The sequence below is a fragment of the Aethalodelphis obliquidens genome, unplaced genomic scaffold (assembly GCF_003676395.1).
Source record: "Aethalodelphis obliquidens isolate GAN/ISIS:26980383/991018 unplaced genomic scaffold, ASM367639v1 scaffold47, whole genome shotgun sequence".
Classification (NCBI taxonomy): Eukaryota; Metazoa; Chordata; class Mammalia; order Artiodactyla; family Delphinidae; genus Aethalodelphis; species Aethalodelphis obliquidens.
Genome location: NW_020837991.1, coordinates 15774463 through 15788537, shown reverse-complemented (window position 1 = coordinate 15788537; position 14075 = coordinate 15774463). Strand labels below are relative to the sequence as shown.

Below are 14075 nucleotides of genomic sequence, written 5' to 3'. Positions count from 1 at the left end.
GTGAAGAATTTAGCCCATTTACATTTAAGGTAATTATTGATAAATATTAATTTACTTCCATTTTGTTAATTTTTCTGCCTGTTTTTTTGTAGTTTCTCTCTGTTACTTTCTTCTTTTGCTCTCTTTCGTTGTGCTTTGATGACTTCGTTTAGTTGAGATTCCTTTAGTTGTTATGTTGAGATTCCTTTAGTTGTTATGTTGAGATTCCATTCTCTCTTTTGTGTGTGTGTATCTAGTTTAGGTTTTTGCTCTGTGGTTATCATATGGTTCACATATAATGTCCTATGTATATAAAAGTCCATTTTAAGTTAATACTAACTTAAATTTGAGTTTATTCCAAAACTCTACATCTTTACCTCTCCACTACATTTCATCTTTTTACTTCTGTCTCTTAGGTATCCCTTAAATAATTATTGTATTTTTGTTAATTTTGCTACTTCTGTCTTTTAAACTTGACACTAACCTTATAAGTGATTAATCCACTATCTTTGCTAAATATTTATCTTTACCAGTGAGAATTTGACTTTCATATATTTTCTTGTTATTAATTAGTGACCTTTCTTTTCAGGTTAAAGAAGTCCCTTTAACATTTCTTGTTAGGTTGGTTTGGTGGTGATGAACTCATCTAACTTTTGTTTGACTGAAAAACTCTATCTCTCCTGTCATGATGAGTGATAATCTTGCTGGGTGGAGTATTCTTGGTTGGAATTTTTTTCTTTCAGCACTGAGAATATACCATGCCACTCCCTCTGGCTCATAATGTTTCTGCTAAAAAAATATGCTGCTAGTCTTATTGGCTTTCCTTCACACATAACAAGTTGCTTTTCTCTTGCTGCTTTTAAGGTTCTCTTATTGTCTTCATTTTCTTGACATTTTAAGTATAATGTATCTTGGTGTAGATCTCTTGAGGTTCATCTTATTTGGAGTTCTCTGGGCTTCCTGGACCTGGATGTCTGTTTCCTTTCCCAGGTTAGGGAAATTTTTTGCCATTATTTCTTCAAATAAGTTCTGCCCCTTTCTCTCTCTCTTCTCCTTAGACCCGCATAGTGTTAATGTTAGGTCTCTTGGTGTTTTCCCATAGATCCCTTAAAATCTCTTCACTTTATTTTTACTTGTATTATTTTATTATTATTATTATTTTGCTGCTCAGTTTAGATGAGTTTCCTTGCTTTGACTTCCAGAACACTGATTCTTTCTACTGCTTTGTCTAGTCTGCTATTGAATCCTTCTGGTGTGTTTTTTAGTTCAGTTTTTGTGTTCTCAGCTCTGTGACTTCTGTTCTGTGCTTCTTTATATTTTCTCTCTCTTTGCTGAAGTTCTCACTTGTTCATCTATTCTTCTGAGTTCAGTGAGCAATTCTGACTATTACTTTGAATTCTTTATCAGGTAGATTACTTATCTTCATTTCATTAAGATCTCTTTGTGAAGTGTTGTCTTGTTCTTTCTTTAATAACATATTTCTGTTTTGTCATTTTGTTTGGTGCTGTTTCTGTGTATTGGTGAAACATCTACCTCTCTGAGTCTTGAAGTAGTTGGCCTTGTGTAGGTGATGAACCTTATAATTCAACCTTGCCCTAGTGGTTGGTTGTCTTTTGAAACTTTGTGATTGTCTAAGCAGCCTGATTTATTCTTGATAGGTTCCTGGTGTTGAGGGTGTGCCAAGACCTGTCAGTGTTCCAAGAGGAAGGATCTCATTTTGCACTTAGTTTTGGGCTTTTTGAAAGTCAAACCCTCGGGCAGCAGGTTTTGAAGTATGCACGTATATAGTCCTATGGGCCATAATCATAAACCCTGCTGGCCTCCAGAACAGGAAATCTGGAGATGACCCTTGGGCAACATTTCCATAAATCAGACCTCTAGACAAGTGTATAAGCTCCTTTCTGGGAGGTATCATTGAGCTGCAGTGAGGCGAAGGGAGTGTGCAAGGATAGTGTCTTACATTCCCTGAGAGTGCCTCTGTACTCTCTAGATGTGTGGCAAGCCTGAAGCCTCAGGCTGAATCTCCAGCACAAGCAAACAGGCCTTTTTCGTAAGAAGACTGGAGGTGTGTTTCAGTCTGCTGCCTGTGCAGTGCCCTGGGGGTGGTAGCCTGCCAAGAACTATCTTTCCAGTTGTTACAGTCCTATGGAGCCCAGGAATGCAAGTCCCATTGGCCACCAGGGCTAGGTGATCAGAGGGCATCCTCTTTGTGGATCGCATGCACCTGCTGGCTCTAGAAGGGCATCTGGAGTGCATAGGGGGCAGGACATGCTCCTTGGCTTTGGCATGACATCAGGAAAAATCCTTGTCTGTGCTCCCCTGCCAGTTTCAGCAAGGGAGTGGGAGAGTGTCATGACTGCTCTCACTAGCTGGTCCCAGCCAGGGAGTGAGGGAATGCTGCATCTACTCATCCCTGCCTGCCTTACCAAGACAGTGGGAGGGTCCCATGTCTGCACACCTGTCTGTGCTAACAGGGTAGAGGGAGAGTGCAGAATGGTGTCTGCCAGCACCCCAGTCTCCAGAAAGAGTCCCAACCATCTCTTGTTCCTCCAGCAGATGCTTGAAGATTAGCATAGGAATCTCCTTCGCATTCCGGGCACTTTTCAAACTGCTACTTTTGCACTGGGTCCTAGGGCGAGTGAGACCTCATGCAAGCCTTTTATTTATTGATGTATGTATGTATGTATTTTTAAATGACTTTTTATTGGAGTACAGTTGCTTTGCAATGTTGTGTTAGTTTCTGCTGTACAGCAAAGTGAATCAGTTATATGTATACTATATCCACTCTTTTTCAGATTTCCTTCCCACTTAGGTCACCACAGATCATTGAGTAGAGTTCCCTGTGCTATACATTAGGCTCTCATTAGTTATCTATTTTATACATAGTAGTGTATATATGTCAAGCTTTTTGAAAGGAGAATCTCAGTTCACTTCAACTGTCAACTGAAAAAAAATGCACCACCTAAAAGTTGAGGGTTATGTTTTATTTGGTGGACAAAACTGAGGACTTAAGCCTGGGACACAGCATCTCAGATAACTGAGGGACTGCTCTGAAGAGGCAAGGGCAGGAGCCAGGACATATAGGAGTTTTTGCAACAAAGACCAGGTAGTCGGAACATCAAAGATTACTGTTAATTAAGGAAAACCAGATATCTCAGGTTAAGGAATCTAGTGCTTTTCTATGTACGGGAAGATGCAAATTCTGGGCTCACTGAAATCATCCCTTTGATGTGCACCTCAGCTCTCTGGGGACCAGTATCCTGTGCTTCTCATCCTGAGTCTCCTCAGGGTGCACTATGGGGGTGGCTACAGCAGCTGACCGCTAGATGGGGGGCAGATCTTGCCTCGATCCTGAGTTCCCTCAGGGCTCAGCGTTGGGAGCAGCAGTAATGTGACGGCTTGATGGCTGCAACATCCTTTGTTTACTGATATGGCAGGTGGCATTTTTAGTTCACACAGCCCTTTGGGTCCCTTGGATGTGAACTCCTTTGGTTTCTAAGCCAGACATTTTGGGGGCTCATCTCTCTGTTGTAGGTCCTAAGGGCTGGAGAGGCTGATATGGGGCACAAACCCCTCACCCTAGGGGAGAAGCTCTGGATTTGTGAGATTCCCTCCCTATTGTGGGGCTCTGCACCAGGCATGGAGTTTTTGGTGAGACCACGTCTCTGTCTCTCCTACCCATCTCAATGTGGGTGGGGCAGTTCAGCTAGTTTATTGTGGATGGGGCAGTTCAGCTAGTTTTCAGTTCTTTTTCAGAGGGAATTATTCCATATGCAGCTGTAGATTTGGTGTGTCCATGGGGCAAGGTGAGTTCAAGGTGAGCCTCCACCTTGGAGCACTTCCCCCCAGCCTCCCACACATGTAGTTTTAATTAAGGTAGGCACTTTATTTTCTGAATTCATGTAAAGCTGAGAATGTCTTTCTGTTGCTTTGTTATATAGAAGCTACTTTATTGGGGATGTTTATGGATTAAGACACAAAGGTTTGTCTATGTGTCTTATTTCAATGGACATCTGGGGTGGCCAGAAGCTATGCAACCAGCGTTTTTTTTTTTTTTTTTTTGCGCGGTACACGGGCCTCTCACTGGTGTGGTCTCTCCCGTTGCGGAGCACAGGCTCCGGACGCGCAGGCTCAGCGGCCGTGGCTCACGGGCCCAGCCGCTCCACGGCATGTGGGATCCTCCTGGACCGGGGCACGAACCCGTGTCCCCTGCATCGGCAGGCGGACTCTCAACCACTGCGCCACCAGGGAAGCCCTGTGACCAGCCTTTTTAAAATCCTTGATAAGAGGCCCATTTGTCTGTCTGAGTGCTTGCCGTCATCCTAATCCCCACCCCAAACACACACACTACTTTTTTTCCCAGCCCTTATGTGGGTGGATGTGTGGATGATTTTCCATAAACTCTAGCTGGAATGTGAGGAGCCTTTTTGATGTGTAAGATCAAGTGTTGTTGTTTTTTTTTCCTCTATCCTATTCTGAAATGTTTCTTTAATTATCCCTTGATCATTGTTTACCTTACAAAGCTTGTCAAGTACTCAAAAGTTATAATTGATAGACAAACCTACGTTTTCTGACCTCATATCCATCATGTCTCTTTTCATTTTCATCTTCATCCTTTATTTAATTTACCTAGATTGTTTGTCCTTCCCAGGACTGTGTATGTGTTTTTATTGTCAGTTCTACTATTGTATCCATTGTGGGTTTGTCGTAAGGAAAATAAGTAGAATACAGTGTTCATCAAGTTAATAACTATATTTGAATAAAGTCTTTGTGCTGAGTGACATGAGAAGTACATGCTGGGCAAAGCAAGCCTGGGGAAGCTGACATTTTTCACGGATAATGTTAGAGACAGTGAACATTGACACCAAGGACGATGGGGAGATGGGTGTGTGCTTTTCTTCTAGGTTACAGCAGTATTAATCTTCACTAACTGGACTATATATACACTAATTGAACCATACTGTAGAAATAGTAGAAGGCTTAGTGAGTGCAGTCAACCTCGTATCCGTGGGTTCCACATCTGTGGATACAGAGGGCTGACTATAAAAGACCTGAGCATCCACGGATTTTGGTATCACCAGGAATTGGTCCTGGAACCAATCCCCCATGGATACTGAGGAATATTTAAGTACTTGGGTTGGGGAGTTTGATTTGTTTCTAGATGAGATACTGAGGAGTAGACTTCATTTGTGTGATCGCTTAGTGCCGATATACCATAATCCATTATCCACTCTTCTCTGAAGCACAATTTCATGTTGTGGAGAGTCATCCCATAATAAAAATCACAACGTAAAGGTCAGCAAGTTTCCATTCTGCTATTGCAGTTTATATTTCCTTGAAATTCTTAGCTCACCCAGCTCCATTTTTATTTCATTTTATTCTCTTTTCAGCTCGTCTTGTTTTTAATTTAATCCTATCTTTTTATCTCGGTGTCTTTTTTTAAGCTTTCTGCACATGTTTTGGAGAGTCATGTCTTTCTGGATACTACCAAACATGTTAAGGTTTTTTCTAAAATACTTTCTTGAAAGTCATTTTCAGATTTGATGCCTTCTTCTGTGATTGAGGGTGATGTTCTCTTTCTCTTGTCCTCCAGTACTTCGTCATGGGTTCTGTGTTGTATGTTTTCACTTTACTCATTCTAAAATGATCTGCATAGACCCTGGGATCACCAGCAGACAGTGTACATACCACCTTCTGTCCATCTGCATTTTTAAAATCTTTTCTACGAGGTCTCCCAATATGCAATGTCTTTCAGGCAATTTGGGGAGCTGTGTTATACTGAGGTAGAATTTTGCCATCCCCTTTCTTTCTGCCTGTGCCTTTGATACTCTGGAATATTGGAGCCCATGTTAAGAACATTCAGTATGCGCTTTATACCAAAGCTGGCACTATAGGCACAGTCGCTATAACATTGTACTTGCTGTGACTGTAGTTCCAGTGTGGACCACTGCCAGCCCCACTGTGATCACCCTCCATTGCTTCCTGGGAGTTAATCTCCAAGGTGATTCCTAGTAGAATAATCCTATTTTATTCTTAAAGAATGGTAAGGATTTATTATTAGTTAATGAATTTCTCCAATTCAGGGGCCAGAAATGATAAATATATGAGGGTGCGGCCTAAGTTCTTTTAGGCAGGGAAAAACTTGTTTCATTTAACAAAGAGTACATGTAAGCATCATCTTCTTTTTCTCAGTTCATTTCAGTTGGTGTCTATTTGTGTGTGTGTGTGTGTGTATGTGTAGGGGTGGGGTATAGGCAATACCACAATAAATGTGCAAGTAACATAAAATTGGATAGTAAAGTAAGCATGCTATGATGAAAAATTAAACGGAAAAGAAGGATGAAAATCCATAATCCTAGTTTCCCATTGTTATGTTGTTTAAGACATCATTAGAGTTATTTTTATGGAAAATTAATGAAAGCAGCCAGTATTGTATTTGAAATAGCTTTTAAACCACAATCCAGCAATACCTACATTTAATGCTTGAAAATCTGTATTGTTATTGTCAATCTCTAACTACCTATTCTAAAATTCAGCAAGTATAATTAAAGAAGCGTACACTTACGGACTTCCCTGATGGTGAAGTCGTTAAGAATCCGCCTGCTGGGCTTCCCTGGTGGCGCAGTGGTTGAGAGTCCGCCTGCCGATGCAGGGGACACGGGTTCGTGCCCCGGTCCGGGAGGATCCCACATGCCGCGGAGCGGCTGGGCCCGTGAGCCATGGCCGCTGAGCCTGCACGTCCGGAGCCTGTGCTCCGCAACGGGAGAGGCCACAACAGTGAGAGGCCCGCGTACCGCAAAAAAAAAAAAAAAAAAGAATCCGCCTGCCAATGCAGGGGACAACGGGTTTGACCCCGGTCCAGGAAGATCCCACATGCCGAGGAGCAACTAAGGCCGTGAGCCACAACTACTGAGCCTGCGCTCTAGAGCCCATGAGCCACATCTACTGAAGCCCGCACACCTAGAGCCCGTGCTCTGCAACAAGAGAAGCCTCCGCAATGAGAAGCCTGCACACCGCAACGAAGAGTAGCCCCCGCTCACCACAACTAGGGAAAGCCTGCACACAGCAGTGAAACCCCAATGCAGCCAAAAAAAAAGAAGCATACACTTAAACATCTTGAAGTTGAGTAAGAGAAGAGACAATGGATATAAACTTCACCTTGTAAAGTGGTTTGCCTTTTGAGAAGAGGTTTGATCCTATAGAAAAGGCTCTGCTCACTGCTTAGCACGTGGTATATGCTTAAACTGTTTTATTTAATCCTTACAACACCTTTTAAATTATTATTTACCTCTCTGAAAAAAAATAAGGTTTAGAGAGATTAAATAACTTGGCCTGAGGAGGTACAGCTAGTAAGTACCAAAACCAGGTACTTTGAACCTAAATCTCTTTGATCCAAAGATCATATTTGTAATCACCTTTCAGCTTCCACCTCCGACTTGAGCTAAGCAGAATGAACAGAATAACAAATCTACTGGTTTAAATCTAACTGTTTTCCAGAGCTCGCATGTGATTTGGCCCCTGCTTTCCTCTCCAACTTCATTTTAGAATACACACCCCAGGCTCTGCTCCTGGACACAATGGCTTCCTTTCTGTTCCTTAAATACCACATTTGAGTGCCTTTGCATGTGCCATTTCCTTTGCCTGCGGTGTTCTCCCTGGTCTCTTCCTTTCTCTGTATGCTTGCCTCCTTCTCTCTCAGGTCTTAACCCAAAAATCATTTGTTCAGAGTCCTCTTCCAACCGTGGGGTATGAAGATGGTGCTTTCCCTATTTAAAGTCCCTCCTGTCACCTGTTATTTCCTTCCTAGCATGTGACCAATCTGAAATCAATCTGCTCATTTACTTGTTATGTATCTCTCTACAGAATGTAAGCTCTCTGAGGGCAGGAACTTTCTCCCTCTTAGTTATTACAATATCTATGGAAGTTGGAACAGCGCTTGACATATAATAGATGTTGAAAAAAAACAATTGAATGAAGAATGGATGGGTGACTTTGAAGTTTATATATTTGTTTTTACTTGGAAACACTGTCTTTAAATTTTTCTTGATGGGATGTATTTGAAAATATCTTTAAGAATTTTGAGTGTTCTATATCGTGTTTAGAGATTCCCTCATGGTGCAGTGGTTAAGAATCCTCCTGCCAATGCAGGGGATGCGGGTTTGAGCCCTGGTCCGGGAAGATCCCACATGCCATGGAGCGACTAAGCCTGTGCTCCACAACTACTGAGCCTGCACTCTAGAGCCTGCATTCCACAACTACTGAGCTCGCGTGCCACAACTACTGAAGCGCATGCACCTAGAGCCCATGCTCTGCAACAAAGAGAAGCCACCGCAATGAGAAGCCCACGCACCGCAACAAAGAGTAGCCCCCGCTCGCTGCAACTGGAGAAAGCTTGTGAGCAGCAATGAAGACCCAATGCAGCCAAAAATAAATAAATTAAAAATAAATAAATAAATAAATAGTGTTTAAAGCTTGATCGGGACACTTAATAACATAACCACAGACCACTGCAACTTCCTGTGATAAGAGATTTCTGCTTTGGTTTTGACGTGCCCAATGTTCTCATTTAAATAACTAAACTAAACATGTGTATTAATTAGAATAGAACTCTTCAGCTAATTTTCTGCAATAGAATTATAGTGTTATAGAATTCTAACAGTTTTAGCTACATGAGGACTTAGGATACTCTCTAGTCTAACTGAAATATTGTGGAAAGTTAAAAAGGCTTCTCCAAGGCTACACAGGTAGATCCAGGTCCAGAAACTTGGAACGGGGCCCTTTCCATTATATCAGGTCAACTCTTACTGTGTTTCTTCCATTCCCCTGCTCCCACCCATTGTAGTGAATATTTTTATAGGAGCAAACCAGATTTTATATAGAATTTTATCAAAATAATTCTGTAAAAAAAAAAAGTAGCAATATTAACCAGAGTTCTCAGTTTACCTTAAATCCATAAGAAATGAAACAGTAACTTTCATGCATGCCTTAAAACTGAAATCATTGCACACTGTTCCGTCTAAGGTAGTTGTAATGTAGGCATAGAGGCCTGTGGGCGAGATCTTCGTACAGAAAGGGAAAGAAGTATCAGGTTCAGGATGAAATAAATCATACAAATTTTTTTTTGTATTTTTCTACATAGTTGGCAGTTGAAACTATTGCATGTGAACCTCATATTCAGGAATCACAAATATAAAAAATTGGATTTAATAACCTATAGATTTTATGAGCAATTCTCATGCCTCAAAGGAATCCCTCATTTTTCGGAAATTTTTCTTGAAAATATAATTTGATTTACAAAACTTTATGCATATTTCTAAACAAGATAAACCTTGCCTTTATAACCTCTTAGAAGCCAAAGATTGATTTTCTAAGAAAAGAAATAAAAGAAAATAAAAAAAAAAGAAACACCAAAACCAAATTACATTGTTTTGTTCATATAAGGAGATGAAGGAAAACGAACATGTGATTCATCAATACAAATAAGATGCCCAGTGAATGAGGGCAGTGAATCTATAAAGCTTCTATGTAGCTCAAAAATAGTGTTTTTGCTAGGAAATTATTTGTGTAAAACCAGTATAATCAAGACCTGTGTTGTCTACTTTATTCCTCCTCTTCTAAGGTCAGCAGCGAAAGTAAGTTTGTCTCACTTCCCTCCCCCCACCCCTTACTTTTATATTGCAGAACAGACCACAGTGTAAATGACTATGAAATTTAGCTTTTCTCTGTGAATAAGAGGATGTTTATGCTGACTTGATAGAACTCCACTTCTCTTCCATTCTTTGTTCATGGAGTGATCACAGGATATGGGGAAAATATTATTCATCCCCAAATGACTATGTATATAAGTTGTAGAAGCATCTACTCCTAGAACTGGGAGGGACCAAGGGGTTATCTTGTCCAAAATCTTCTTGTAGAGATCAAAATGGCCTTAGAATCCTGTGCATGTGGTGATGAGGCCTTATTTGTCTTTGTGTGTCTGTATGTGCAGGAATACATGGACTCCAACAAATACATTGAACATCTGCTGACTCAACTTGAGGAGCAACACAGAAGTCTCTGGAGGTGAGTTCAATCCACATCCTCAACTAGTAGCAGCATCTATAAATTTGATCTTGATCACAGAAGCATGGAGTTGGCAAATGGTCTCTTCTACTTGGTGCCAAAAGCACCTCTGGGGGCAAAAATCAGCAGAGGCTACCTAGAGAGTTCCGTTCCTTTAATTAAAGTAAAGCAGTGGTGCCAAAAGTTGTCCTTGAGTGAAGGACCTGCTGAGAACTGGGAAGGTGGTGGAAATCATAACACTTGTCAGGGTCAAGGAGCTCATTTGTCCAAGGCCATGCAGCAAACTTATATCGTAGAAACTAGGACCCAAATTCTCTGGTCCTTGTCTGCTTAAATATTATTTAAGTTTTTCTCTAATTGAAAGGTTGAATACTTCTGCTTAAAATTTCTAAATTCATATTAAAGAATATGTATTTCAGGAATGCTGTAGTATAGGTCTCCCATGTTTAGGTTTTTGTTCTATGTGGTGGGTCCTGATTCTAGGTAAGGAAAGGTATGTGAGAACATTTGTGCAGGTAAATTGGAAAAAGAGGCGAGTGTCATAGAAGTCATACTCCCAGGTTATTCATTCCCTGAGGCCTCTTGGGAATGGAGATTATTTTGATATTATTATCCAGGTCTTTGGGGTCCGTGTGGTCAGGGTCTTCCTAGATGCTCGTATGGTCTCTGAATTCCATTTACTAAATTCCTATAGCTCTTGTTATCTGGAATAAATATGCTAGTGCTCAATTACATGATACCTTGCATTGCACAAGAATTGTTTAATATGATTAGCTTTGTCGCCCAGGGGTCAAAAAGCCCCTAGCGTCCTTTATTTCTCATCTCCTCATGTCACGGAATACAGTGCTCTCTCTGTACACAGAGATATTAAGCAGGTAAGTATGACCTAACCCTGTGGATTTCTTGTCCAACCTTATCTAAATCCATCACCCTTGGTCTCTGTACCAGCTGATGCTGCCTGTTCTACACGCACCCTTGTAACAAATCCTAATAACCTTGAAATTCATCTTCTCTGAGGAATTCTAGTTCTTGGGCGAAATGCCTGATATTTTCATTTGTTCTGCTCTTCTGTTAGTTTTCCTACTAGAAAACAGATCTGTGGTTATAGTAATAGACAATATTCTATTTCTCTACCTAGAAAAGCTGCTGGTAGGATACAACAAAAATGTACAGTTTTCAGGTCTCCTTGCTGCTAACAGACATATCAGTTAACTTTATATAACTTGTTGCAATATTTGTTAGATTTCTTTTTGAGAGCTCTAACCAGGTTTTCTTTTGTGAACCAGTGTGTTGTATTAATAAAACCAACAGCAGTGTATTTATGGTTATATGCCTTTTAAATTATATTTTCTGTAGATCTACTACAAAGTATGCTTAAAAGGTTATGTAACTGAGTTGTAACATTTTCTTTAAACTATTTGTATAGAATAATTTTACTCTATTTTTCAAAAGAAAAAATGCACAGATGATGAATACCATCTTGATGAAAGAAATTAGAGTTTAATTTGGTCAGTGTGTCTTATACACATCATTGAAGAGGAATTATAGTTTCACAGGTTTTTGAACCAAAAAACCTGCATGGAAAAGAATATTTTCCTGCTTTCTTAAGGTGGTTAATAAAAACCTTTGGTTTCCTCTGATACAATTAAATTAAAATCTCATTTCAGGTGGAAACATAACCTAACATAAAGTAAGAGCTCAGAATTTTGCGGGCAGTCACTTCCATTTTCCTTCCAAGTAGGATTACTGCTGGTGAAGAAGCAAAGCTTTTTATATAGTGTCAGAGGATCTAATAAAAAAGCTTCATTTGAATAACAATAAAGGGCAATGATGCCATTTGAATAGTCGGAATAACTACCAGTGAGAAAATGGAAAGAGTAGTATTGAAAAGAAAATGAAAACCAATAATAGCAGATTTACATACTATTTATTAAATCATGAAATTATACTTGATTATATTTTGCAAACAGATCTTGACTGACTTACAGTGATGGGCTTTCTGATGGTGATTACAATATCACAACTGCAACTATAGCCAAACTTTTTATGGTGAACGATTTGTGAGTGACAGTGAGCAGTGGGGATATTTTTTTTCTGCTTTTGATTGAATAGTTAAAATGCTTTCTTGAGTTGGGGTAGACTCTATGATGTGTCGAGCATCATGGGAAAGGCATGTCCCGTACATAAGCACAGCTAAAGTGTCCGAAGTTAAACAAGCATTCCCATAACTCAGTATACGCTTCTTCTGATTTTTAGTATGCCTTTAATTTGTAGCTGTTACAAATTTCATGGAATAGGTTACTTGTCATTGCTGCTGATATTAACTAATGGTCTTCCACTTATACTTAAGCTAACTCAAGTATAGCTTAAAAGAAACTTAAAAGAAAAAATGGAATATTTCGATCTTCCAACAATAATAGTAGCCAGCATTAATTTATGGCCACAGTCTTTGAGGACTGATCAAAACATGGTAAACACATGTCATACTGTTATTGCCTCTTGCTTAATGATAAAAGAATTGGACAAATGGTAGAAGATTGGGTCTAAGAATTAAAAGTCTTATTTTCGTGGAGGAATCTCCTAGCCTTTAATAGGCTTTAGTCACTTTTTATAGCATAACCATGTGCTGTGACACAAATATATTGCTGTAATCATACTCTCAAGATAACTGGTTATTTTGGCGTCCTGTTTAGTATTCTACTGAAATAGACCTATAATCTATCTCTGGGTTTTCAAATTGCAAAGGAATTTGTGGAGTTCAAATATAGCTGTCTGGCAAAGAGCATTTAGCTCAACTATGTTTTGATACCAGCAGAAAAAAAATTTCTGTGAATTCATCTGAAGAAGAAGGTGGAGTCAGGATCTAGAACCTAGTCTAAGACTTGGGTACAAGTCTGGGTGGGTTTAATTTGCTCTGCCTCTCCCTGCTTGATGAGGAAAAAATAAACACACCCAGTGACAACTTGTTTACTAGTCAATGTTGAAATGTGATCATACATTTCTGTACATTTATTTGTTTAAATGAGGAAAGTTAGGAGAAAAATGCTCTTCTGTACTTAATGATTTTTGTGTCATCTGTTACTATTTCTATTTGGTTAAATATATCTGTGACTGACAAGAAAGGGTGTGAGAAAACAACTGCTGAGAATGTCTTTCTGCTATTTGACAGAAATCTTTATCCATTTGCAGCCTCAGATTAAGAGTTTAGAACATAGACAGTTGGAAAAGACAAATTGAATTCATGAATATTTATGGTGTTAATTACTCTTTCATGTCACATACGTGAAATTATGTATGACAAATAGAAGCAGCATAACACTATAGAAATGGAAATAAGACTGGATTGGAGGTTTTGGAGACATGGACTCTGGTTCTGGACCATCCGAACTGGCTACTGGGTAACACCTCTGAGACTGAGTTTCCTTAGCTCTGAAAAGAAGCTATCAATATAGCTAGTATTTAAGATAACTGAGCACTGAGATTACATGAAGCATAGACGCAAGAGGGAGGAGACATGGGGATATATGTATATGTATAGCTGATTCACATTGTTATAAAGCAGAAACTAACACACCATTGTAAAGCAAACATACTCTACTAAAGGTGTTAAAAAAAGGCATTACCTATATATGACATGTACAGATAGGTATAATCTTATTTTTCTAGAATAATTATACAGCTGGATCATTATGTAGCATTTAATACATGTCATGGAAAGCTTCACAGAACGGGGGTAGAAGTGACTAATATAACAGATACCTAAGAGCTTGCCAGTGATTGAACCAGATAATGTCAAAGCATTCATTTCAGATTTTCATAACTTGAATTGCAGACAGAGTTATCAATAGCCTGTAAGCAAGTGAAGAATAAGTAGGTTTGCAAGGCCAAAATTAAATGACAAGATCTGGTGAATGCACAGTGCCAGTTGCCAACCTACAGATGCCAGGTCGAAGTTTCATTTGAACAAGCTATGTTTAGGCTAGGGTTTCTCAGGCAGGGCACTGTTGACATCTGGGGCCAGATTACACTTAATC

The 14075-nt window shown here is 39.6% G+C and overlaps 1 protein-coding gene across 5 annotated transcripts in view; it reads left to right on the top strand.

The window, feature by feature from the left end:
* The window catches only part of NCKAP5 (NCK associated protein 5), a 1064528-nt gene that overhangs the window by 385784 nt on the left and 664669 nt on the right, over positions 1 to 14075 (top strand). For all 5 annotated transcript variants that reach the window (XM_027082618.1, XM_027082617.1, XM_027082619.1 and 2 more), the window contains exon 3: positions 9968 to 10041. In XM_027082618.1, coding sequence (XP_026938419.1) covers positions 9968 to 10041 — 74 coding nt within the window. The remainder of the gene's footprint in view (positions 1 to 9967; positions 10042 to 14075) is intronic.